Source organism: Pleuronectes platessa, chromosome 23 (genome assembly GCF_947347685.1).
Source record: "Pleuronectes platessa chromosome 23, fPlePla1.1, whole genome shotgun sequence".
In the NCBI taxonomy this organism is placed as follows: domain Eukaryota; kingdom Metazoa; phylum Chordata; class Actinopteri; order Pleuronectiformes; family Pleuronectidae; genus Pleuronectes; species Pleuronectes platessa.
This window is the reverse complement of record NC_070648.1, coordinates 5,302,652-5,328,801: the sequence shown is the minus strand read 5'-3', so window position 1 is coordinate 5,328,801 and position 26,150 is coordinate 5,302,652. Positions and strand designations below refer to the sequence as shown.

Here is a 26,150-nt window from a genome sequence, read left to right as displayed (position 1 = left end):
TTAGATACATACATACATAGATACATACATGTGATACAAAAATGGGTAATAGTTTGAACTTGTGTATGAATATAAAATGTGTGTTCTCTCTCTCTCTCCGCCACACTTCCCTCCTCCAGCCTTTCTCCTCCCTGGACTTCCTTCCTCTCATTAACACGCTCTCTCTCTGCCCATGAATCACGTCTCGCCACTTTTCTCCACTTTGTGCTGTGTGGAAACAATGAGGCAGAGGGCACCTGCTTCCTCCAGGGTCCTCACTCCACCAGCCAGCAACACGGGTGTCGTGTTGTGGTGCCGGCTGGTGGAGAGGGGGGCCGCAGACTCCCGCTGAACTCTCCCACCCTCTGTCATCCACGGCTTCCTGCTCCCTGATGAGTTGTGGCTCGAGGTGGCTCATTGTCCGCACTCGGCAGACAAACGTTGGAAGTTTCACGGGACTTTCCAACCTTCATCCCTCACTAAAACAAAAAGCTGTGAAAGCGGTGACATGTAGTTTCTTCCCTTTTCATCAATCTAAAGCCTTGAGGGGGGGGGGGGGGGTCACAGAGGTCAACGTTTGTCAGAAAACTGAAATGAAATGAGAAAATGTGCAAAACTTATTGATGATTTGATCAAGAGGCATATTTATTTTCCCTCTGGGCACACAAAACAGGAGAACAACGCACAATCTTCATGCAGCCGACATCTTGGATCTTGTTGCCCCCCCCCCCCCCCCCCCCCCCCTCTAGTGTCAGTCTCCTGAACACGTTTTTTGTTTTTTTTTGTAGTTTTTCTTTCTCTTCTGCTTCTGCTTCCCCAACAAGTAATTCAAGTATTACCCGTCAACAAGAAGCAACAGTTTGTTTGTTTTGGACGCTGAAAGTTAATGTTGTGTAACTTTTGGATAGACAGTCGAGATGTGTTAATCTTAATTTATTTAACTGCACTGCAAAAATTTTAACAACATGGCTGCCTGTTGTCAAACAGTGGTCCTTACCACAGTGAATATGTGCTTCTCAGGGACTAACAGCTATATTTCACTGTGGTGGTGGTGGGAATCAAACTCCTACTTTTGGTTTTTATTAGAAATAGACACAAGGGAAAATGCCCGATGGGATGTTTGGGGTGTGATTTACGTCATCATTACACAAATACTCTTGTTATTGCTAATTATTACACATTCAAAAATCTGACATCAGGAATCAAATGAATAGAATATCGATTAATCTATTTACATAATACAGATTAGAAAAAACTGTCGTTCAACTGACACATTTGAAAATAATGTCACAATCTGGTTTTTAATAACTAAACAAAACATTTAAATACATAATAAAATATAATATTAATGATTGTATATAGGTTTTTTAAATATTTTAGAAAGGAATATACACAAAATTATCAATAAACTAAATTATGAAAGGCAAACTGTGTGTTTTACTGGACTTCAGGAGAGTCATGTTCACTGGGCGCGTGCCCGTGGAGCCTGTGCACGCGGCTCCGCCTCGTTGGACCCGTGTTCACGATCACAGCTGGAGACTGAAGAATGTTCTGCTGCAGAGTCAATCGAGCTCAGGAGACGGTGAGTAAATCAAACACCCTCCGTGATGTCGCTGTGTGTCTCTGTTCAGGTTATTTTAATTGAACACAACTCGACCAGTATCCCAGTGAGAGAGGCTTCATTCAGTCACGAGTCAATGTTGCACAGTTTGTGTTCCAACAGCTACAAACACGTCACAGTTAATCCAACACACCATCGAATGCACGAGCGTGACAAATCATCACAAAGTGTGTGTTTAATTCAGAAAGTTGTCTTTTTGTGTGTTTTTTTTTTGCTCCAGCTGCGGGTGACAGCCAGTGCGCATGCGCCTTGCAGAGTCATGTGCTCTTTCCAGTGCGCGTTCACGCCCGTGCACCTGCTTGACTGACACCGTTGTAGCGGAGTGAGACTCATCAGCAGGTCAGTGTGTTCTCCGTCACGTGAATATGTGTCAACAGCATGAAGTTAACACATATTATTATTATTGTTCATATTGTGTATGTATATTTATTTATCATTTGGTTTATAGAAGTAACTCAACAAGGAGTAAAAGTCCAAAACTGTTTTTTAATGTGCATAATAATAATATCTTTACTAATGTAGGGCTTCTCAAAAATATAAACAACTCAATAAAAACCACGAGAACAAATAAAAACAAGTGAAAAATACCACTTAGCTTGACCTCCCATTTCAAAATAAAACAACTTTTTTGTTAAATGTTATTACTCAACATTTATGTAGTTCTGGACACTGCTGTGAATGAATCAATTTTGAGTGTATCAAAGGATTTTTTAATTTTCTTTGTCAGTTGTTCATGATTTATTTAACTTTTTAGTTTGGTCCATGTCCCATCCACTAACACGGAGGAGGTGGGATTTATGACATGCAGAAGTAATTTATAACAGGCCTCTGTACAACTGCTCCGAAAATAAAAAATGGAAAATTTGTGATGACAAAAACCCCGTCACCATCTTGAAAGTAAAGTTTCTGGTTGCAGTTCCTATGGTGTTTTTACAGAGACGACAAATATTTGCCTAAACAAAGTAAAACCCATCACAGGATCATTATGTACAACCGTCTACTGGGTTGCCTGCTCCTCTAGTTCAACAGGTTGGTTTTAAATCCTCCAGCTCTTTATAAATATTAAGAAACACAACTTAAGAGGCTCAACTAAATGGTGAAACACCGACTGCAGGTTCCACATTTTGGTTTATTTGTAATTCCTGCAGCAGGGAGGTGAGTCATATGAGAATCAGGTCACGGTGACCGAAACACAGGCAACAGACTTTGTCAATGATTAATCAACTAAATTGTGTCAACCTTGTTTTATTCCCTTCAGGAGTTAAACAGGAATTAGAACCACTCATTTTTCTAGAAATCAAAAGACATTGACCTGGACCCGTAGTTACTGTGTCTGTGGCAAGAGACACTTTACAAGTTTTCCTATTGCTGCGTTAAATCATAATTAATATGCACTGGTCAGAGTTCACCTCTCACCCACAGTATGTCTCCCTCTCTGATGAAGACCCACTTGTTAATTAGTGGTTAAGTAGTAAACCTAGTCACCTTTAGATGGCACAACCAGGGCTTTTATTGGCCCGTGGGGAGTTAATGATTCCATCTGTGGACGGACCCAGAGAGGATCAGACACTCGCTCTGCACACCCGAAGGAGAAAGAGGGTTTTCTCTCCCCGTCCTGGTTGCTTCCCTGTTCTCCTGCTTTCTATTTATTCTTAACTCATCTTCAGACATGACCAGCAGCGAACCCAAAGCAAAGAAGAGCGGCGGTGGTGGTTCTGAAGCTGCCGAGGATGGAGACTGGAGCTGGGCGCTGGTCGGCGCTCTGTTCGTCAGCACCAGCCTGGTGTTCGGCCTCATGCGCAGCCTGGGCGTCTTCTTCGTGGAGTTCGTCCAGTACTTTGAGGCGAGCGCTCAGGCCATCTCCTGGATCTCCTCCACCGGGCTGGCAGCGCAGCAGTTCTTCAGTGAGTCCCTCGTGCACATGTCTGCAGCTTCTTGTTGTTATGAGCTATTCACATTAAATCTAATCACATAGGCAAAGTGATAAGATGCATATGTTTGACTAACAACTCAGGTTACACTGATTTAACTTGGAATGAAATGAATGTTAAGTACTTTTTAAATGATGAATTGTTTAAAATTTGAATCATAAACAAACATTATTAAAGTGGTGGTGTCAAGCTTCATTCCCTACTTCACCTTATCTTCCATTATGGGGAAGATAAAGTAACTGGGACTCTGATATTCCTTTGTATCTGTCATACTTTACAAAGGCATCATCTTGTATCACATCTTTTTATATCTCATTGTACTGCATCAAATCATATCTCTCAAATCGTATTGTATCCTTTAGTATCATATTGTATCTTATATCTTTCGGTATCATATCATAGGTCTCACATTTCATTAATAATGATCTTAAAACATCTAAATTTTAAGTTAAAGTCCACCCATGTCCTTTACTGGCTGAGTGAAGGATGAGATGATGAGACCCTGTGTGTGTTTGCTTCAGGTCCTCTGGGTGCAGCTCTGTGTAACGCGTATGACACCCGGGTGGTGGTGATGACCGGTGGCGTCCTTGCAGCACTCGGCTTCATCCTGGCCTCTCAGGCCACGTGCCTGGTTCATCTGTACCTCACCATGGGTCTCACTTCAGGTAAAGTCTTATTATAAGTAACCAAATTATTCCGTTCCTCCTCCTATGGGAAGAGAGAGCAGCTCCAGTTTACTGTTAGTCCTTTGTTTACTTAAGTTACATTTTGAACTGACCTCACAGTGCACCTCCCCTCTGCCTCTCCCTCTCCTCCAGGTTTTGGCTGGGGGCTGGTCTTCACGCCCATGGTGGCCACTGTCGTGGCTAACGTCACGCGGCGGCGCACCCTGGCCCTGGGACTGGGGTTCTCCAGCATCGGCATCGTCTCCTTCGTCTTCAACCCGCTCTTCCAGTTCCTGGTGGAGACGTACGGCTGGCGAGGGGCCCTGCTGATCCTGGGGGGCCTCAGCCTCAACATCGTGGCCTGCGGGGCCCTCATCCGTCCCAAACCGCGCTCAAAGGCCCCGGAGAAGGTTGGACGGGACTCTGCTGTCTCTGACTTTTCAAACTTATAGATACACAGCAGGGAAGTTGTAGATAAAACCAGGAAAGGATTTCCATGGGAGGATTCTACTGGGTGTAGTATAGAGTCAAAGGGTTGTCTGAACACATTTTCTCATTTATCTTCAGCGGTTTGTTGTTTCTCTTTCGTAGTGTTTTCTGTAAGCAACCGGCTGCAGAGTAGACAATCTACTTCCTGTCTGCACCTGCACGCACATGTTCGGGTTTTAAAATGAAAACCAATCAGTGTGGATGTAGCCTAAGAAGGTTTTATAGTTTCATCATGAACAGACCAAAGTTCATCACGTCCCTTCTTGTCCCTCCTCCAGGTGGATTCGGAGAAAAGCTCGTCTTCTTCTTCGTTGCTCCGCCGCCTCTCCTCCTACCTGGAGCTGCCTCTGCTCCTGGAGAGGCCTTACCTCACCTACACCGCGGCCGTCACTTTGCTCAACGTCGGCTACTTCGTCCCATATTTCCACTTGGTGGCCCACAGCCGGCAGGTCGGCTTCTCGGAGTACGAGGCCGCTTTCGTCATGTCGGCGGCCGGCGCCTCGGACATCCTGGGCCGCGTGGCGTCGGGCTGGTTCTCTGACCTGGGTCACTTCCGGCTGATCCACCTGCTGAGCCTGTGGACGGCGCTGGCGGGGTTGTTCATCATGCTGCTGCCCATCAGCTCCTTGTCTGGATCTTACAGCATGCTGGTGGTGATCAGCCTCCTCTACGGGTTCTGCTCCGGGGCTCTGACCTCGCTGGTTTTCGCGGTGGTGCCCATGATCGTGGGCGTGGAGCGCGTGATGGGCGCCATCGGGCTGCTGCAGCTCATCGAGAGCGGCGCCGGGCTGCTGGGGACTCCGCTGTCAGGTAGGAGGTCACCCAGCTGACACGGAGCTCTGAGCTACAGGAGTTTTATTTGCTGTGGAGAAAGTCTGAGCTGAGTGAGTGTTATCTAAAGTGACCTCAGACACAGGTTAATACACTGAAGCTGAAAGTAGTCAAACATTAACCGGAGCAGTGAGGGTCAGGCAGTTTTTTCTTCAGCAAGGAGGTTATACTTTCACCCATATCTGTTCATTTGTTTGTTAGTTGGCAAGATTACGCCAAAAATACCTGGACAGACTCTCACAGCACTGGTGAAGGGAAGTCGTATGGTTTAGGGTCAGAACTCATTACATTTTGGTGCCGATCCAGATAAGGAGACTATCTCCTTATCCCCGAACCCAGACAGCTGGGAACCTGGGTGTGACACTCGACAGTCAACTCTCCCTCACTGCAACAACACGTTCCTGATTCATGCTGCACAACATCAGGAGAACACGTCTCCTTCTCAGAAGGCGGCGCAGGTTCTGGTCCAGGCCCTGGTCATCTCACGCCTGGAATATTGTAACTCCCTCCTGGCTGGTCTACCTGCTCGAGCCATCCGACCTTTCCAGGTCTTAAGATAAATTCAGTCAAGCTCCTCTGCTCATATGCTCCCTTTACTGGTTACCAGTGGCTGGGCGATCGGGTCCAGTCTACATCCAGGACATATTCAAACCTTACCAGCATGCACTCACAGAATTACTCCTTATCCCCCATTTTCATTCTTTATGCTGAACTAAGCTGTTAACTTTAGCTTCTATTTTCCCTTTAATTGTATAAAAAAAGCACATAGATAAGAAGTAAGGTGTTAACAGGACTCCCTCTAATTATCAGTGGGGTTTTGAGTCTTTTTGTTAATTATCATATAATTGACTCAAACTTTATTTGGGTTTTTATCTGTTTTTAGATATTTTGAGGTATTTCTTACACTTGATGCACAACAAAATGCGCTTTTGTTAATGTTACTGTTTATTTTGTGTTCTAATAAAATCTCGTTTTCATTTCTCCTGTCTCCAGGTCTGCTGAAGGACGTCACCGGCACCTACACCGCCTCTTTCCTGGTCGCGGGCGGCTTCGTGGTTCTCGGCACTTTGGCCATGACCACCCTCCCTCACTACTTCTCCTGCTCAGATCCACCGGCTCCTCGCAGACGCTCACACCGGGACAAAGATAAGAGTTTACATTTAGAGCTGGAGCAGATCAATTGTGCACCTCCCGACCCGAGCCACGGAGGAGGTCAATGATCTGTGAGGATTAACCCTCAAGACTGTGTAAGGAAAAGGGCTCAAGGGTCGTGTTCACCAGATCAGCCAGTATTACAGAAAGCATACCGTCGCACACATTGCTGAACGGCTGCGTGTTTGTGTTACACCTCAGAGATTCAGACCCAAAGTGGAACTCAGAGGGAGAGGCCGGCGGATAAGGGACCAAAGAGTTTCTCTCTGTTACACATCCTGACCTCAGTTTAACGTTCAGACCAGAACCTGTGATCCAAAGGAAATTGTTTATTGACAACATACAGATCATTGACTGTTTGTCAACATAAACAACAAGTCTCCACTTCATAAGAACGCTGCCCTCTTTGCATCGGGGGAACGCGTCTGTGGTCACGAGGTCCCGTGGATACATGTGCTCGACCAATCAGGAGGCAGCCTCAGGTGTCAATAATGACCTTCACTGTGTTTTATACCACAAAAACAAACAAAATTAAAACCACACTCATAGGAAAAAGGAACAGTTGAACAAACATGGGTGTGAGAAGAACTACCAAAACAAGACAGAATGCTGTACCTTGTTAAAACCAATGAATGGATTCCGTCAACAGAAAAGCTGGAGTGCTTTTATTTTGAAATAGGAAGTGTTTGAACAGAAGTTTGGTTGTTTTACACATACAGTGGGTCTGCATGAAAGAAAGGAACTGTTGTATGATTTTTTTACATATGCCGTTGAGTAAGCAAACAAGTTCTCTGTGTTTGAAAAAGTTTTTAAATATTTTGCACGTACATAATTAATTAATAACCTTCACACGTCTCTTTTCCACGACCGTATATATTCTATTAACGGCTCACATGTAACATTTAGCCCCACGGTGTGTGAAGAGAAACGTGGATGATTATTAACTTTGTGGATTAAAGCCACTTGTCGTCTTGATAATGAGCAGAACCACTCGTGAGTTGCTCGGTCAGATCTGTGGCAGCGGCACCGTTCCCCCTCTCAGCCTCAGGAACTTCACTTTCCACCAGTGCATAAAAGCACTGGGGCAGGAAAACCAGACTGTGAATCCTCCAGTGCCTTTTCTAGAGATACATGAATGTGTATGAGCACTTTGAACTGTTGTAAACCTTTGTGGAGCTGAGACAGCTGAATGAACACAGGCATCAGGATTTCAGAATCCTTGCAGAGGCTAATAGATTTTAAACCAATATTAGACTTCATCCAAATTGCAGCTACAATAATATAAAGTTGATATTTTTCCTTCCAGTGATTCTAAGCCGTTATTCTCAGTCACTCTTATATGTTAAAAATGAGATATTTTGCACTTAAGATGATTGATTAAAAAAAGATATTTTTACTGTTTTAATGTTTGTTTCTTAGTCTCTTATAATACTCAACTTCAACTTTTTGCTAAGAGGCTCCGTCCCAAACTAACAGCTCCCTCTGCTGGAGCTCTGTACCCTTGACCACAAAACTGATATCTACAAGTGTTTGGAAGTTTGTGCAGCTTAATTGATTTTAAGGGGCCTTGGTGTTTATGGTGATGGCTCTGATTTAAGTGTAAAGTTTGAAACATTTAAACACAGTTAAAAGTAAGATTCACTTTATTTGACGATACAAATCTCAAGTACCTCAAGTGGTTTTTCACAAAACAGACATGAACGGTGTCTAAAAAATCTTTCAAATGTAAAAATCTGCATACATTATTATTCAATGGATGATAACAAAAAAAGGCCATTTCCCAAAAAACGTCTTCACTTCTCATGTAAAAAAAATTGGAAGGAAATGGAGGAGGAACACAAAACAGATGGTTTAGGTTTAAAAAAAAACAAAAAACAGATTTACTGGATTTAATTAGGAGCTCTTGGCAGAGCGGTGGCGTTACCCTCTGCTGGACATAAAGACACCTCATGCCGCTCTCTCAAAGCCGCTCCGCCGTTTCCACTCCAACGCCATTGTTCTGCTCTGTCGTGCTCGCACAAAGAATTCACTGTTGTGAGGAAGTGTCCGTCTGAAGTCAACACCAGCTGAGCTGTGACGGAGCGTGTGGAGCGCTGCCAGGGGAAGCGAGTGTGTGTGTCTGTCTGTGTGTGTGTCTGTGTGTGTGTGGATTTGAGCAAAGCAGGGTTGTCTGTATGTGTGGCGTTGCACACGGGAGGTGGAGGCAGCCGCTGGTTAGAACTTGGGGTCGGCGCTGCGGCGCTTGAGCTTCTCCGGGTTGTTGGAGGCCATGTGAGAAAAGTCCCTGAAGATGTCCTGGTAGGTTTCATCACCTGGGAGAGATCACAGAGGACGACATGAGCCTGAAACCCTCACGTTTAAAAAAAAAATGATCAAACATGCATTGACATATGAATGCCATCTTTTTCTGCTATTTAACTCTTGGTGTAACGTCCCTTTCTTTCCGAGCACACAAGGAGACATGTGCGTTTGAAGCTTAACATCTGTCCCTGAACGCTACATCAAGCTCAATGGGCCTTATTTAGTGTGAATGACTTTAAACTCCACCAGCTAATTCCCTGAGTTGTAGCCCTACAGCAGGAAGCATGCAGCTGAACAAACAGAACACACATCAGGGCATGCACGTGCACTGTACCTCTTAGTGTGCAGTAGGTGGCACACTCAACAAGCAGTTGACGGCCGGGCATCTCAGCGGGCAGAGGGCAAGAGGCACACGAGTGCGTTCGACAAGGACACACACATATACACAACGACAAAAAGCACAGCACGTCAGATACTGACCAGCAGTTTGTTTTAAAGCAGACACAAGCCTCACGTTTTCCATTCCTTCATGAGAGAAAGACCGAGAACAGGGATTGGAAAAAAAAAAGAGGAGCCATGACTCGATCATGAAAGAATGGACTCTGCAGCTTTAAAAGGAGCCAAATGACAAAATGCAACACAACCCACTGTGAACCTGAAGCACAGAGCTCGTCCTAGCACCAGGAAGTTCTGAGAAAATACAGAACAAGTCTATAAAACTGTCAAAGCTCAAACTGCGTCACTATTCACAGAATAGTCCTCGAGAGCCGAACCCAACTGAGTTGAGCTCATAAAAAAAAAAAACATCTGCGCATATAAAAATATCCCAAATACACATGTATCATAAAAACATACAGACATATAAACACACATAAGCACACAACATAAAAACATAGGAAACAACCACACGAAGCAACTTTCTGTTTCTGGTCTTTGGAGATTTGTGTGGACTTTCAAAGTGCAGGATGATGTGCGTTTGTAGCTCAAAGTGCGTGTGGACGTGCATGTGAAGACAAAACTTCACACAAATGTTCATTTCCCCGACAAATCTGTTTACATTTATGTCCTTTGAACTGTCGTACCCCGTGTTCTGGCTTTTATCTTTCTGTTTTTGATCATGTTTATTTCCTTAAAGATCCACAAGTGAAGTTTCCAATCCCATTGCAGGTCCCATTTTCACCCCCACTAGCCAGTCCCCCCACCGTGAGCCCAGCCACTGATATGGTTCTTTATAGCCTGCATGCTCTTTCTGGTGTGGGCCATCCCACCTCCACCTCCACCTCCACTCCCGCCCAACACCCCCCCAGACCCCGGCCCCTTCGAGTGACCTGGTTGGCCGAACGCTCCGTCCATCTCCCGCATCTCCTTGTTCATCTTGGCGATCCGCAGCCTGAAACAAGAGAGCAATCAGTTAGAGGAGTGGAAATGTCCATGTCGGGGGGGGGGGGGGTTCTCTCGTCTCGGGGACACTCACAACGTGACGATGTCGGCGTTGGCGTTGTCCACTGCGATGGTTATGGGGTCTTTCTGGTTCTTGTCCTTGGCGTTGTAGTCGGCTCCTCGCTTCAAGAAGAGACAAACCAACCTGGAGGAAGAGAGGAGATGCATCAAAAGAGACTGTGTGTGTGTGTCTGTGTGTGTGTGTCTGTGTGTGTGTTTATGTGTGAAAACTAAATCTCTTCTTTTTTGGTCGTTGAATCTTCACATTTCTTGCGATAGGGGTAGAAAATCAAACAGAAATGTGCCGAAGCTCCTGTGGTTTCTAACATCCTGGACTTATTTGGTCAAAAAAGGGGTGGTGGAGGGGGGGGGGGGGATCATCCTTCAGGAATCTCAGACACGTCTGTCTCCATCACTTTACACATTCTCGCTCGGTTATCACGAATCATGTTTTGTCGGCGCTCTGCCATCCGACCCCGGCCCGGGAGGAGATAAGAGCCCGACTCAGCCTTTGCTTCCTGATAAGCTGAGAGATACTTTCCATTTCCAAAAGACGCGGGTCAAACAAACTGTCACGATCGTTTCAGGTCGTAATAAGAGTTTCTGCTCAGCTAAAAATATGCACCGTGTCAGATGTCCTCGGTTATATAACACGTCCAAAAGTGAAGTGGTACATTAGGGGCTTGTTTCACTTCACGTTTTTCCTTTACGCTGAGATTTCCCACTTCACACGATGTAGAAATGTCATCCGGGCAAAGAGGAGGAATCTATTTAACTCTGTTAATGGATTTGGGCTGCGTGCCCGGAAGCTCCAATAGATTTTGTGTGAGTTTTATTTTTCTGTGCTCGTATTTCTCTCTGAAGAACAAACCAGTGTCAATACCTATTAATCGCAAGATGAAAAGACGATGTGGTAGTTTAGCAGTTGAGACTTTTTTTTGTCTCACAGCTCAGTTCTGGGAGTTTGCAGGTTCAAAGGTCAAACGGTCTAGATAATGGAGGGATAGATATCTGATGGTTGTTAGTCTGGTAGCTTGTTTTTTGTCTCTTGAATTGCAAAATCCCTGAGAGACGTTCCCTTTTGTCTTTGTCCCGTCTCTCCCTCTTCGACATGAGCTTGAAAGCATGTGTGTGTTGTGTGTGTGTGTGTGTGTGTGTGTGTGTGTGTGTGTGTGTGTGTTGTACCCAGTGTGGCCCAGGATGGTGCCGTGGTGCAGCGGTCCTCTCCCGCTGCTGTCGGCCTGGTTCACGTTGGCCCCGTTCTGCAGCAGGAACTCACAGGCAGCCAGGGCGTTCTGCTCCAAACACAACAACACAACCATATATTCAGACAACTTTCACCTAAAGACTAAAGTTACAAAACGCTGCTGGTGGCACCTAAAGAAAAACTCATGACAGGTTTGTTTGCACGGTTATCCTGAGGCTTTATCCCCCTAAGTTCCACGAATGAGCTCAGATATTTTTAGTTCAAAGTGTATTTTAATTGCTGGGTGGTGCAACAGGAAAGCTATTAGAGGTTTGTCCCCCAGTCAAGAGCACGGCTGTGTTCAACGCACTTCATGACATCTGCATCTTTGGTTTTGCTTGTGTAATAGCTGGAACTTAACTAGAGCATCATTCGGATTTATTTATTTAATTAAATTCAAGTCAAAATTGGCCTGCAGGTGGCGCTTGGAGCAAAGGTCAGAGGGGTTAACATTGTCAGGATCCGTCCTCTTGAGTGTGAATATAATCGGGTGGATTGTGTAACAGTGGTTTCCCCCTCACCGCTGAGACGGCCTGGATCAGCGGCGTGCTGGACTCCTCGGTCACGTTGACCCAGTTGACGTCAGCGCCGTGAGCCAGAGCGTCGGCCATGACGGGGAAGTTCTGCAGGGCAGCGGAGCGGTAGAGCAGCGCCCCCGGGTGGAGTCCGCTCAGGTCCTCCTCTTCCTCCTCCACGTCTGAGGGAGGAGCGAGTTTGTTTGTGTTGATTTCAAAGGAGAAATTACATTTAGAGACATGATAGTGTAGCAGTGAAGATGACATAATTTAATGTGGTATGACACATGTCCAGTCCATGTTAATCCCACTGTGTACATCTGTGTGTGTACATCTATGTGTGATGTATCTTACTTTTGTGAGGGCTTGTATTATTCTTTTGGACGAGGTCACTGGGGGTCAGCCCTGAGGAAAGAGAGAGAGACAGTTGGTGTGTGTGTGTGAGAGAGAAGGTGAGTGAGAGAGAGAGCCATGATTACTGGTTTATCCTGCCAACTACCCCAAGCAACACGCACACACACACACACACACACACACACACACACACACACACACACACACACACACACACACACACACACACACACACACACACACACACACACACACACACACACACACACACACACACACACACACACACACACACACATAAAGCAAAAGTTGATAATCCTAAAGAGTGCTCTGCTTTGTGTCTTTACGTGTGTGTGTGTGTGTTTTGTGATCATCAGCTACAGATGAACTCAGAGGAAACCAGCCGTGTGTTTACACTGTTATCAGCCCACATCTTTCACTTCCTGCTTCCCTTCCTCTCTTCTCTCATCTTTTACCTGTGACCCTCGGCAGAGTGGCCCGGTTGGGTTTGGGTTTGAGCGGCGGCCGCTCCACGGGCCGCTCCAGCGTGGGCGGCCGGCTCTTCTTGCCGCTGGACCTCCTCTGGGGGGGGTTGCGTCCGGTCTCCGGCAGCTTTTTGATGAACTTCTTCTCGACGTACTTTGATCGAATCCACGTCTCCTTGTCTGGCCTGAGGGGCAGAGAGAGAAAGATCGGACAGGAAGAGTTTGAACAAGTTGAAGACGAGACAAACTGACAGATGAGACAACATGCAGGGCTGTGTTTGTCAGTTTGTTTCACACACTCTCAGTGTGACTCCACTACTTGGTTGTGCTGCTGTGCAACAAGAATGTTACACACAGGTCTATTGAGAACTGAGGTTGTATTTCATCTGGGTTTTGTTTGTCAGTTTGAATTACAACACAATTGTGTCTCCCTGAAAGCCATTCCAGTTTAATTAAGTCGTAAATTCAGCTAAAAATAAATCTCTAGGTTTAAAAAACTGAATTACCACACAAATGTAAGCTTTCTATAAAGGTAAAGAATATTTAAATCCATGTGTATCAGCTGTTTATCATCACACAAGTCTAAATATATACGTAAAAATATAAATATGGCAAAAAAAGGTTATATTTAAAATGTGAGTGAGACACTACAATGATTAAATAACATATGACAGGACTTCATGCAGCTTCACGACAAGTTTCCAGACTGAAGTCACGCTGTTAACCACGTGCATGTCGTACCTGGGGCACTTCCTGTCTGCAGCGACGCATGAGAGGAGACAAGAGGAAGTTCAAACAGATAAGTGTGAAAAGAGTTGTCGGCTTTGGAGAGCTGCAGCCGATAACTTTTAATATGAGTGCAAAACAGATAGGAAATGAAATCCTCTTTGTGTGAAGCCGTTGATAAAACAGCAGGAAGAGATTGATTTCTTATCTCCGGTGATCAACACATTCCAGTCCATAAGTACTCAGACGTCATTACCACATTAAACACGAGGACTCACACACCCTTCTTTCAACAACAACACACACCTGGGGAGTTCTGTGGCTGTGTTGTGCACAGTTGTGACGTTATTACGATGACACACACAGACGTCTGGTGGTATTTCTGCTACAGTAGGACCACATTTTGCCATGACGAGAGACACACACACACACGCACACGCGCACGCACACGCACACACGCACACACGCGCCTCGATACTGATGCAAGAAATCCTCAACGACAGGTTTGAAGTCTAAATGTGGATAAGTGAGTAAAAGGCTAAAGGACTCTAGTCTCTGGACTGAGTCAGCAGCTGAGATATGAAATGGTACAACTTTCAATAATGTTCATTTAAAATACAAAGCTTTCTTCTCTGTGAAGCTTTTTACATTTTTTACTTTAATTTTTATATTTTTGATTGTTGTTTTTTGCTGCTTTATCCTCTTGAAATATAACATTTCTAACAAGCAAACAAGTGAAGTGATAAATTACTTTTTAATAAATATTTATACTATACGATATATAATACATAATATTATTATAATTCAGGCAACATCTTCATTTACGGAATTTTGGGGAAAAGCACACGCAAGAAAAACTAATTCTTAGGCGAGGGACAGAAATTAAAATGTTTCGGTTTAGATAGAATAATTAAAACCATCTGACTCAGTCTTCTGATTGGATGGGTATTGATGGTTTGTACCTGGGACTGGTGGGATGGATATTGATGGTTTGTACCTGGGACTGGTGGGATGGATATTAACGGTTTGTACCTGGGACTGGTGGGATGGGTATTGATGGTTTGTACCTGGGACTGGTGGGATGGGTATTGATGGTTAGTATTTGGGACTGGTGGGATGGATATTAACGGTTTGTACCTAGGACTGGTGGGATGGGTATTGATGGTTTGTACCTAGGACTGGTGGGATGGGTATTGATGGTTTGTACCTGGGACTGGTGGGATGGGTATTGATGGTTAGTACTTGGGACTGGTGGGATGGGTATTGATGGTTAGTACTTGGGACTGGTGGGATGGATATTGATGGTTAGTACCTGGGACTGGTGGGATGGATATTAACGGTTTGTACCTAGGACTGGTGGGATGGGTATTGATGGTTTGTACCTGGGACTGGTGGGATGGGTATTGATGGTTAGTACTTGGGACTGGTGGGATGGGTATTGATGGTTAGTACTTGGGACTGGTGGGATGGATATTGATGGTTAGTACCTGGGACTGGTGGGATGGATATTAACGGTTTGTACCTGGGACTGGTGGGATGGGTATTGATGGTTAGTACTTGGGACTGGTGGGATGGGTATTGATGGTTAGTACTTGGGACTGGTGGGATGGATATTGATGGTTAGTACCTGGGACTGGTGGGATGGATATTAACGGTTTGTACCTGGGACTGGTGGGATGGGTAATGATTGTTAGTACCTGGGACTGGTGGGATGGATATTGATGGTAAGTACCTAGGACTGGTGGGATGGATATTGATGGTAAGTACCTGGGACTGGTGGGATGGATATTGATGGTTTGTACCTGGGACTGGTGGGATGGGCATTAATGGTTTGTACCTGGGACTGGTGGGATGGATATTGATGGTTTGTACCTGGGACTGGTGGGAGGGGTATTGATGGTTTGTACCTGGGACTGGTGGGAGGGATATTGATGGTTTGTACCTGGGACTGGTGGGAGGGATATTGATGGTTTGTACCTGGGACTGGTGGGATGTGGCTTCTTGATGGTGATCTCGTCGATGCGCGCCTCGTAGATCCTGTTGATGACCGTGTTTCCTAATTCACACATCAACTAGAGAAATAAAGAGAAGAAACGTTTCACCAACAATTGTTGAAGTGAACTGTTACATTGTGTGTTGCGTAATCGCTGGAGTGTTGTGTTAACAACATAAAAAAAAAAGGCAATAACGAGGTTGTGTAGTTAAAAGACGGAATTACCTTAACGAGCTCCGGCTCCCAAGAGTCCAGAGTGAGCGAGCGCACTTTGGAGAAATGGACTCCAAGGCTCCTGTTGAGGAAACAAAACTAATAGAGCTCAAGCCAAGTGTGTGCATGTGTGTGTCTGTGTGTGCATGTGTATGTGTGCACTCTACCTGTGTATTCCCGAGCAGACGATACAGAGCGTGATGCCCAGGTTGATGGAGGCCCAGTCGGGACCGGGCTCTCCGCAGTCGCAGCACTGCTGGTTCCCCGGGATCGCCTGGACCTCCTCCAGCGCCTTGTAGCCCCCGTTCTCCTCGCCTCCTCCTCCGCCTCCTCCTCCTCCCCCGCCTAACAAATTGCCCGCAGACACCGAGCTGCAGCGCTGTCTCTGATAAACACACAGAGACACATAAAAGAGTGAGGGGACACACACACAGGCGAATAACTCCCACATAAAATGTATTTATAGAAGATAATAATGTGTGTGTGTGTGTGTGTGTGTGTGTGATTGTGTGTGTGATTGTGTGTATTCTCACTGGGCTGTGTGTGTCCTCTCTGCACTCCTGAAAGGCTGAGGCGATGCTGTTTTGGACGGCTCTGATCCATGCTTTCTGCTGATCCTCTGAATCGGCCTGCAACAGACAACACCTACACACACACAGACACAGAGACACACACTGTAATCACCTCATGTCTTTCTGCGGGACACTTTATCCCTGTGCACTCAACGCTGTCATTACAAACGTTCACTCGTGCAAACTCACTTTGACGGGGAGACCACCTCAAAGCAGAAGCGCCTCTCGTTCTCCGCGCTGTGCTTCACGGTGCAGAGACGCAAGTCCTCCACCACAACTGTGGGCTGCTCCTGAGAGAGAGAGAGAGAGAGAGAGCGAGAGAGCGAGAGAGCCAACACAGAGGTCAGACCGCGGCCGTGTGTCTTTAAATACATGTTTCTAAGACAAATTGCTTTTTAAAAGAGGCCATTTGAAATATACCTTGAATTTCTTCTGATAAACCAGCTGATTCTTTTGAATTGAGAACCAGCGTCTGGAGAGGAGAGAGAAAATGAAAAGGTTTTTGGTTCATTGTTGCTCAAGCGAAAAAGACAAATGCTGGACATTTACAAATATTAATACTTCACAATACAGTGGATATTTGGTTTCTTTTATAGACATGTCCCAGGTGAACTAATACCTGCTCCACGTCTTGAAGGCGTTGCTGGCTCTCTTATAGAGGTAGCCTTCCATGGCAATCCCATTAGGTGCGTCTGCGTTGAAATCCATGATGGAGTCATCGTAGGTGGTGTCCTGTGAATATTTTTAGAAAGATGAAATTACAAATCAATAAATCAATCAACGTGGAAGAAACTAAAAATCAGACACTTTGGGAATAAAGTCATTTAACGGGGAGAATATTAGAAGATGATTCAATTCCAAAGACTAGACTTTAAAAGCTAAAATAACAAAAGTTATATGTAATTACTGGAAGTTAATAAAAGAGGACAAAGAACATGAAGATTTTAACATAAGGAAGGGAGTGGAGAGCTGTAGTTGCAGGAGTGGCAGGATTTTCTGTTGGGATTTGACCCAACTGTCTCTTTTACCTTTTTCTTGATGGCAGCGTGTCTCTGCTCCATGTCCCTCTTCTCTCTGGCTGCGCTCAGGACAAACTGGGTGTGCTGTTGAAACAGACGAGGAGGGACGTCACTCTCCTGATTGATTTTTCATATGATTTATATTCCTCGAGTTGAAATACATTCGTTAAAGTAGAACTACTGTCCTGCAGATGTAGGCCTCCCTCAACCTGTGCAGTGTCCATCTACATACATGTGAGGTCACTGGGACCTTTGACCATTCAAATCCAACCAGCTCATCTTTGAGTCCGAGTGACAAAATTTGAGAAGTAAAGACAAATGTCAAACTTAAGGAAAACCGCTGAGAGGTTCTCCTTCCTTAAGGATTAGTGATCTGAAAACCTGTAAAATCCTCACAAGCACATTTTGATCGGCCTTTTCTGCCTAATGGGGAAACGCTCCCTTCTTTGTGTGTTTGTGTCGAACACCCTGTGACGAACTGAGCCACGGCACCACTGCTCATCTCTCACTCGTCCATGTCTCTCCATCGCCCTGTCTCACCATCCCTGTTGTGTTTCCTGTCGAAACAGGAAGAGCCTCTCTGTGGTTTGATTTCGGGGCCACTGAGAGCCGACACATCCTGTTTCATTGAGCGACAACTCCGCTCGACGGTGAAGCTCAAGGTCGACGGTACCGACACTTTTTTTCCAAAGTGAAGAAAAGCAGGGATTAGCACACACACACACACACACACACACACACACACACACACACACACACACACACACACACACACACACACACACACACACACACACACACACACACACACACACACACACACACACACACACACACACACACACACACACTTGAAATATTTCCTGTTGTTGCTCACTGTTTCCTGTCACGATGGAAGTGTGATGTCAGATTGTGACTCCTCAGCCCCCCCCCCCCCCCCCCTCATAAAAACACCATTTTATATCCTATCATTAAAGAAACCATGTGGACAGTGGTACACAAACATGTATGTATTATTTCTACTAAATGTACTGAGAGTTTGTCCATGCATTGTTGATTTATTTTGTACACATACACACACACACACACACACACAGTCAGGCTCTATCAGTTACCTCTTCATTCAGCCTCTGTCGATACTCGTCCAGTTCGGACAGCGACTGGTGGCCTTGCTGGAAGAACTGGGCCTGAGACTCCATCAGGGACAACATCTGACAGGGAGCACGAGACGTTTACATTCAACTCTGTGACTTTTAACATCTTGAAGCTACAGGCACAGAGAAATAGGTCAGCGTGAACTCACTGCCATGACTATGTCGGTCTTCTTCTTGGCCTCGATGACATTGATCTGGAACGAGAGGAAGCAGCGGTTTCAGAAAAACGTCATGTTTCCAGAACCCGACACTCAACCGGGCTGGTTCAGATGACGAGAGACACAACCACGGAGCTGGAGAGGAGCCCGGGTCAATCATTTGTTATTATTCAAAACAGCAGAGGCACAACTCGGCTGTGTTTGTAAAGCTGGATCCACTGGTTATATGAAGGCTAAAGGCTCTGATAGGTGTCATTAGTGCTGTATAAATGCTGGAAGTCTTTAAAGCTCTTTTGTTTGTAGACCAAATGTGCATATTTATGTTTTGAACCACACACACAAGTGAATGGATTGATGAAGCTGAGATTTTCTCACCTCCAGGACGTAGTCCAAGGCCCCAGAGCGAAAGCTCCTGCGTGCGTTGACCAGAGCCTGGCTCGCCTCCTCCACCTCGTGTGTCTTCCCCCGGGGGGCCTGACCGTTTCTCACCAGCGCCCCCTCCAGGGTCTCGCTGCAGCGCTCGAACTCCTTGCGCACATCCTTGAACCGACGGACATCTCTGAGGGACAGGAAGGACACAGGAGAGGGACATGACTCTTTATTTGACAGATACGTTTGTGAAATGACACTGTTTAAGGTTGAGCTCAGAGAATGTGTCATTGGCTTAACATCCAAAGGGAAATAATGACTCCTGTTAGATGCTAACACACATCCTCTCGCTCATTTAATCTCCATTATAGTTCCCACAAATGAGAGCAGAACGTAGTGAGTGTGAGGAGAAGGGAAAATGAAGGTTCATGCAGAGGGAGACGGGTCGAGTTCTTTGAGGGAGAGAGGAGGAGAAAACCCAGGAAGGAGGCGTGATGTATAAACAGCTCACTCACTCTTTGACGAAGTTCTGCAGCTTGGTCTTGACAGACTTCTGTGTGGTCTCGATCACTTCCTGACAGAGTGGAGGAGACACACACACACACAACAACGGGTAAATGTCACTCGTAATGCTCGCTGCAATCTTGCTTGACCACATACTGCCGCTGATAAGGGTCACGACTGGCGTGGAAACTTTCTGTGTGCGGAGGCAGAAACTTTCCAATGCTCTCGACAGACAGACTCACCCCCTGCGCCTCCAGGATAACAGACAGCTTTTTGGAAATCATGTCCAAACACTCCTGCAGGACAGAGATTCCAGATTAGACTCACTCCAATTCACTCACACGACAAATAAAGGTTAATAAACAAAGAAGGGAAATGGTGGTTTAACACATGGACTGTAAATAAAGATGGATGATTTGACAGCTCCCCAAAAGTGAAGCCAAAGTGTCCCCGGCGCCGCCTTGTGGCTGGCTGCAGTTAAGGTCATAAGCCCTGCCTCCTCCATGTTAGCAGATGGGACATGGACCAAACCAATATCTTTTTAGGTTTTTCTTATGACTCAACATTGTTAGAAAACTGCCTTTGGTGCAAGATGGCAGTGTTCGCTTATTTTGGCTTTCTTTGTGGACAGTGCGAGGAGGTGGAGACGCGTCGTCCATCTTTACATACAGCTTATGGTTTAACACTACATGAGGTATAACATGAGCTCTTCTCACCTCCATCATCTTGTCCCCAGAGCACTGGTGTCCCAGCTCCCGGAGGCCGTTGACGAAGCTCTTGCTGGTCTGGCAGTAGACCCTGCCGGCCTCCAGCATGGCCTGGCATTGTTTCACGAGCTGCGGGACGCAAACACATCACACATATAATCATAATCAGTTGTGAGATATTAAAAAAGGTAACGAGGAGTGAGTCCGGGAGACGTCCCAGCATCCCAGGCTGGAATGTGATTTCAAAAACTGGATTTATTTACTGGGATGAGATATTTTACAGAGTGGAGGAGGCAGAACAAATTGTTAACACAACACTGACGTAACCATGTCTCCTAAAAAGCAGTTCAAGATGATGTGTGTTTTATTTCTGGTCATAGTGAAAAACTTTATTTCGACTTTTAGATTATGATGCAGCGTGGATGGTGTTCTGCCTCTTTGCCACTGAGGTCAAAGTTCACCGGAGCTGCTACAGAGTCTTGCTCAAGGGAACTCGCCCAAAGCAGAGCTGCCCTCAGGCCTCGAACCTGGTTCATCCTGTTTGTCTTAGTGACGTCATCTCCCTGCTGCTGCACTTTAATCACCCACATGTACAGGACTTTGAATCTGTAGCCATTATATTTCAATAAACTACAAAACACATAGAAACCATGTGTTGCATAAAGTTATATATTATGTAGAGCGACGTATAAATATCAAATATCAGGGAACACACACGGAGCATGTGACCTCTCAAACAAACATAAACACGTCGTGTGGACTATGCCTGATTGAATGGAAGCAGAACTTTGTATTGTCCTGTATTGCCAGGACAATACAAAGAGGAAGCAGCACCTGCAGCTACTTCCTGTTCGATTCCTAGTGAATGTACCTCAACCACTTCACACCTCTCACTTCACTCTCTACTCACACGGGGAGTGTGTCTGTGACTGTGTGTGTGTGTGTGTCTCACCTTTTCTAACCGCGTCTCGAGTTCGCTGACGTCAGTTTGGACGACTTCAATCTCAGCTCTGAAACGGAAAGATTCACACAAAAGGTCACTACAGGTAAACTGTGACACCTGAACCCCAGTGTGTTAAAACTCCTGCTGTTGTGTGTTCATGACGACAAATCAGCGTCAAACATGTCGTCAGTTTGGCTGAAGTTGAAGTCAGGAAATGGTTTTCGGATGAGTCTTTTAATCTTTGAGTCAAAAGAGGAATTAGTGGAACATTCTAATGAACCATTTGAGTTGTTTATCGTGTGAATGTGACAAACATTCATTGACTTCAGCTTCAAATCCTGCTTTAGTCTCTTTTAAGTCAAAGTTAATTGAAATCTTTTTTTACAACTTTTGTTAGTTTTTTTGTTGTTCAAAGCAATACAAGGAAATTTATGAGAAGGACTTCTAATCCAAATAAGGGATAAATAATATAATATATAAACACAGTGATAAGTAATGAATCATCAAACTGATGAAAAAAATAAACCATGAAAACAAGATCACTGTTTATTTATGTGCACTGTCTTTTAAGTTATAAACAGGACAATTAAGTAGTTGACACTCTCTCTTTTTCATCTTTTAAAAATACTTTTCACTCAACAATCCCAACGGGCGGGGGGGCTATTTCAAGTCCCGTGCATCTATTTATAGTCACTTCAGTGTAAATTAGCTCGACGTCTTTGGTGTTTTTAGAAACTCTGTGACCTTGGGTAGAATTTACCCAGCATCCCTGTGGCCTGGGGACCCCTCGGTCACGGGGGCTGCTGTGTCGGGCCTGCAGGACGCCACACTGAGACGCTAAGAGACAAACATCCAGGATTGATTGCACAGAGGAGCCTCAGGAATGTGTGTGCATGACTGTTTGTTTTTTGGGTGAGAGAGTCGAGCATCGTCCCTTCTCGAACCGACAGCTCAACTGTGTGGTTTCCGCTGCCTTCCACCGACAGTACAGAGACACAGAGAGAGAGAGAGGAGAGAGGAGAGAGAGAAGAGAGAGAAGGGAGAGAGAGACAGGGAGAGGAGGGCCTGAGCAGACAGTGAGTGTTTGTGTTCCTGTGTTTGTTTGTGCGGGGATGCTGGAATCAAAGCCCGAGGTCACGGCCTCTTGAAATGTGTCGGATAAGGAGGGAGGGAGAGATGGAAAGCCAGGGGGAGGACGGGAGAGGGCACCAGGAGGCCACAGGGGGGGGGAAGATGGGACGTTAAAAGCGACACTTCATTTCTCCCCGAACTGAGAGAGAGTGAGAGAGAGTACGAGAGCGAGTCAGTTCTGAGTTTCCGCCGCGGTTCTCCCCGCAGAGCGCACACTTCCTGTCTACTCCTGCAGATCACCTCGGCACATCTCGCCTCACTTCCTGTCGCCCTCCCACCTCGCGCCGTTACCCAGCAACAGGTGGCAGTCACTCTTCTCTGTCTCTCTGCTCGTTTGTCTCCGGCCGTCCTTCTCGTCCTCCTTCTCGTCCTCCTTCTCGTCCTCCTCCCTTTTCCCTTCAGCCCTCTGCTTCTCTAGCCCTGACACGAGACCTCACCGCCGCAGCTGCCACGACTCAAACTTTCCACCACTGTGCGAGTCTCCTGAATCCAACACGGGCAAACAGGGGCAGACGAAGGGAGGGAGGGAGGGAGGGGGGGGTGAGAAAGTGAGGCCTAGACTCAGGGCTGAAATATGCCAAATCAGCTGGAGGGGGTGGGGGGGGAGACACACAACAGCAGCCACCGGGCCTCAGGCGGGACGCAGGAGAACGATCAGGGCACACCCAGGCCCGGGCCAAAGCGTCAGGAGCTGCTTGCATAACCAACCTAGTGACACTTCCCTTTTGGTTACACCAGATGTTGATACTGTGTTGAAAGAGAGATCGGCTGTGGCTGACACACACACGACAGCTATAGTGACAGCTTGGTCAGGCACTTTCAAAACTTTTAAATGAGGTAATGCAGGTTTGAAATACGCTGTGCAGCAATGGTGGTATGAGGAATGTTTGAAATCCATGTTTTTAATACCGACATTACAACTTGTAACCTTTATTGAGATTCTTTTTAATGAAATATTCAGACTTTTCCGGGGCGGTAGAAGCTTCCTGTGGCTCAGTGACAGACTTTAATCAGACCTGGGATCAGAGGTTTCAGCCCTGCAGGCCTGCACGTGTTGTTCCCTTTATTGACCAAACACCTACAACGACAAGACACGGCTTGACCCTGGGATACGGATTTCAAGCGGCACAGTTGTGTGTTGTTTGGAGCCTGAGTGGCCACAACAACACAATAAAACCACCGTGCGTCACTGTAAATGGGAATTACATGAAAAATAAACAGAAGTGTGCATAATGTTTTATTAGTAGCTTTAAAACGAGGGGACATTCTCCTTGTTTCCAACTTTACTTTTAGCCACAGATTTCCATACGTGTCTCTGTGTGTTGTGTGTAGTGTATGTGTGTGTATTATTTGTCCCTGCTTGTATTGAGGTTTCATTTATTTAACTTTACATGCTGCACATCTTGACTCCCTGGCAGATGTGATATTGTATCTCTGTGGGACCTTCCTGGTTAAATAAAGGCTAAACTACAAAATGAAGTAAAAGTACCATCACCTTTATATTTGTGATCAGTACTATTAGTACCATTACTACCCCTATTTACAGGTGTTACTGTGCATCATAACATCCCTCTATAAGCATCATTATTCTTTATTATAATAACAATCTAATCTCTCTCTCTCTCTCTCTCTCTCTCTCTCTCTCTCTCTCTCTCTCTCTCTCTCTCTCTCTCTCTCTCTCTCTCTCTCATTTCCTCACCCTGTGAACTGTGAGGTTTCTCTGTAATTCTGTAGGTATCGATTTCACGATGCAAAGAGCCTTGACATAATTCATGTTGCTATTTGGTGCCAAACAAATCAAACTGAGTCAGATTGAAATTGAGATTATGTCCACTTCCCTGGAACTTAATCTTAACTCGATTAATTCAATGAGTCACAGTACATAGTTTCTCCTCTGACTCCATCATCGCAGTGAGTAACGAGTGAAGCAGGTGGAACTCTTACCTGAATCGAGGGGAGTCTTTCAAACACTCCTCAAAGTCCAGTTTGACAGTCATCCCTGCGGTGAGATGTGCCACCAACACCTGAGGGAATCTGTTGGACCCCTCGCGTCAGGAGGGGGGGGGGGGAGGTGGAAGAGACGAAGAGCAGCAGCAGCAACAGCAGGAAAACACTAAACCTCCTCGGTGTTAACTCTCCACATCAGCAGCCTGGATCATCGTCGCCTTCCGACACGACTTGTCAGCGCGGATGAATGAGCGCAGGGGAGGACGCGTGCGTAATTTCCATTTCATCCAGCAGAAGCAAAAAACAAAGTGAGGGCAAAGAAAAGTAAAATATCCGAGTTGATTCCAATTCTCCCGAATGAATCGGATGAGAGCCTGAGGAGTGGAAGTGAAGCTGTTCCCACGGACGCTCACTGGCGGAATAGTCTCTCTCTCTCTGTGAACTTTACGCGCACGCACGCAGGTCCACCCCCTCCACTTCACAGCTCACATTTCCGGGTTGCTTCTCCTCACTCGTACACGCAAATTGTGGGTTATTTTCAAGTAGGAAACTGAGACCAAATGAGAGGTTACACTTGAACAGGCCTCTAATAAGTTTTCATCTGAATCCACTCGGTGGCGTCATGTCCAGATGAGGAGTTCAAGCACCTATAATACTTTGATACTTCAGTTGGGCCCCTAGTGTGTGTTGCTGCTTGTGTGTGTGTATTCCACTCCTCGTGAGTGCGAGGCTCAGACTCTGGGTGTGTATTCTTGTCTGGCAACCTTTTGTTTTGGTTGGGCTGCACAGAGGAGGCACTTTAAGCCTCTGAGCAGCTGATAGGGAACACCATGCGTGCCAAGAAACGAAGAAGAATAAACAGAAATAGATGAATAGTGATAAGGGTTTGTGAGGTCGAAACTTTGAAATGCAAAGGTAATAATGTGACTTAAAATAATGTAAAATATGTCAAAATGTAACAAGAATATATAAAGACATAAAATGTGATTTAAAGGTTCAGTGTTTAGAATTTAGCGACATCTAGTGGTGGAGGTGCATGTTGCAGCTGAATACCCCTCACCTCACGTACACATGAAATACATGATATAGGCACAATTACAATTACAACAGATATGGGTTGTCTGGACCAATGCTACAAAAATACATGAATTAATTAATAGCAAAATAACAATTTTGCAGTTTCAAAGAATGAACATTTCTATATTTATCCTCTGACAGAGACTCTGTCAGGTGTCACATGTTCTCTTTTCCGGTTTTTAGTAAATTTTAAACTTCTGAAAAATGTTTGATGTGAAAATGGGTCAAATTCAACACAAAAAACAATTTCAATTCACTATCTGTATAAAATTGTTTATCCCAACGCTGATTTTTTTCTTTTTGGCACAGTGGGGCTTCCGTACTTCACAGGTGTCGCAGAAAGAGACCAAACAGAGCGTTTCAGCGTGTTGAGCAACTTTAAATAAGCAACTGCACTTTGTCATCATCACCACAAACTGAAGCCTGTGGTTGAGAAACCAGACGCGCCAAAGCCAGAGAGGAGAAGATGACTGCAGCTCACGTCTGACTCTTCTCTTTCTATCTATCTATCTATCTATCTATCTATCTATCTATCTATCTATCTATCTATCTATCTATCTATTTATATATCTATCTAGTAAAAGACGGTGTGTGTGGCTCCCCCTGGTGGTCAGACCCAGTCACTGCA

At 45.4% G+C, this 26,150-nt stretch overlaps 2 protein-coding genes across 3 annotated transcripts; one reads left to right on the top strand and one right to left on the bottom strand.

The window, feature by feature from the left end:
- The first annotated feature begins 1,476 nt into the window (after nt 1-1,476).
- slc16a13 (solute carrier family 16 member 13) lies at nt 1,477-8,574 on the top strand. Of its 2 annotated transcripts, none has more exons than XM_053415626.1 (7): nt 1,477-1,561; nt 1,821-1,939; nt 3,268-3,504; nt 4,053-4,196; nt 4,350-4,606; nt 4,964-5,495; nt 6,510-8,574. In XM_053415626.1, exons 3-7 carry the CDS (start codon nt 3,270-3,272, stop codon nt 6,734-6,736), a joined length of 1,395 nt encoding a protein of 464 aa, XP_053271601.1. In that variant the 5' UTR covers nt 1,477-1,561; nt 1,821-1,939; nt 3,268-3,269; the 3' UTR covers nt 6,737-8,574. The 2 variants fall into 2 exon arrangements, with proteins under 2 accessions (XP_053271601.1, XP_053271602.1); XM_053415627.1 differs by having other exon boundaries at nt 1,545-1,561; nt 1,815-1,939.
- On the bottom strand, nt 8,294-25,185 carry acap1 (ArfGAP with coiled-coil, ankyrin repeat and PH domains 1). The gene is made up of 23 exons (XM_053415625.1): nt 24,443-25,185; nt 21,377-21,434; nt 20,434-20,553; nt 19,960-20,013; nt 19,729-19,787; nt 19,220-19,403; nt 18,836-18,880; nt 18,648-18,743; nt 17,542-17,616; nt 17,133-17,245; nt 16,934-16,985; nt 16,703-16,803; nt 16,475-16,586; nt 16,109-16,326; nt 15,954-16,023; nt 15,713-15,807; nt 13,001-13,194; nt 12,525-12,575; nt 12,177-12,352; nt 11,595-11,704; nt 10,444-10,554; nt 10,298-10,359; nt 8,294-8,980 (listed from the first exon to the last, which is right to left on the bottom strand). Exons 1-23 carry the CDS (start codon nt 24,493-24,495, stop codon nt 8,883-8,885), a joined length of 2,307 nt encoding a protein of 768 aa, XP_053271600.1. The 5' UTR covers nt 24,496-25,185; the 3' UTR covers nt 8,294-8,882.
- Nucleotides 25,186-26,150: the final 965 nt, after the last annotated feature.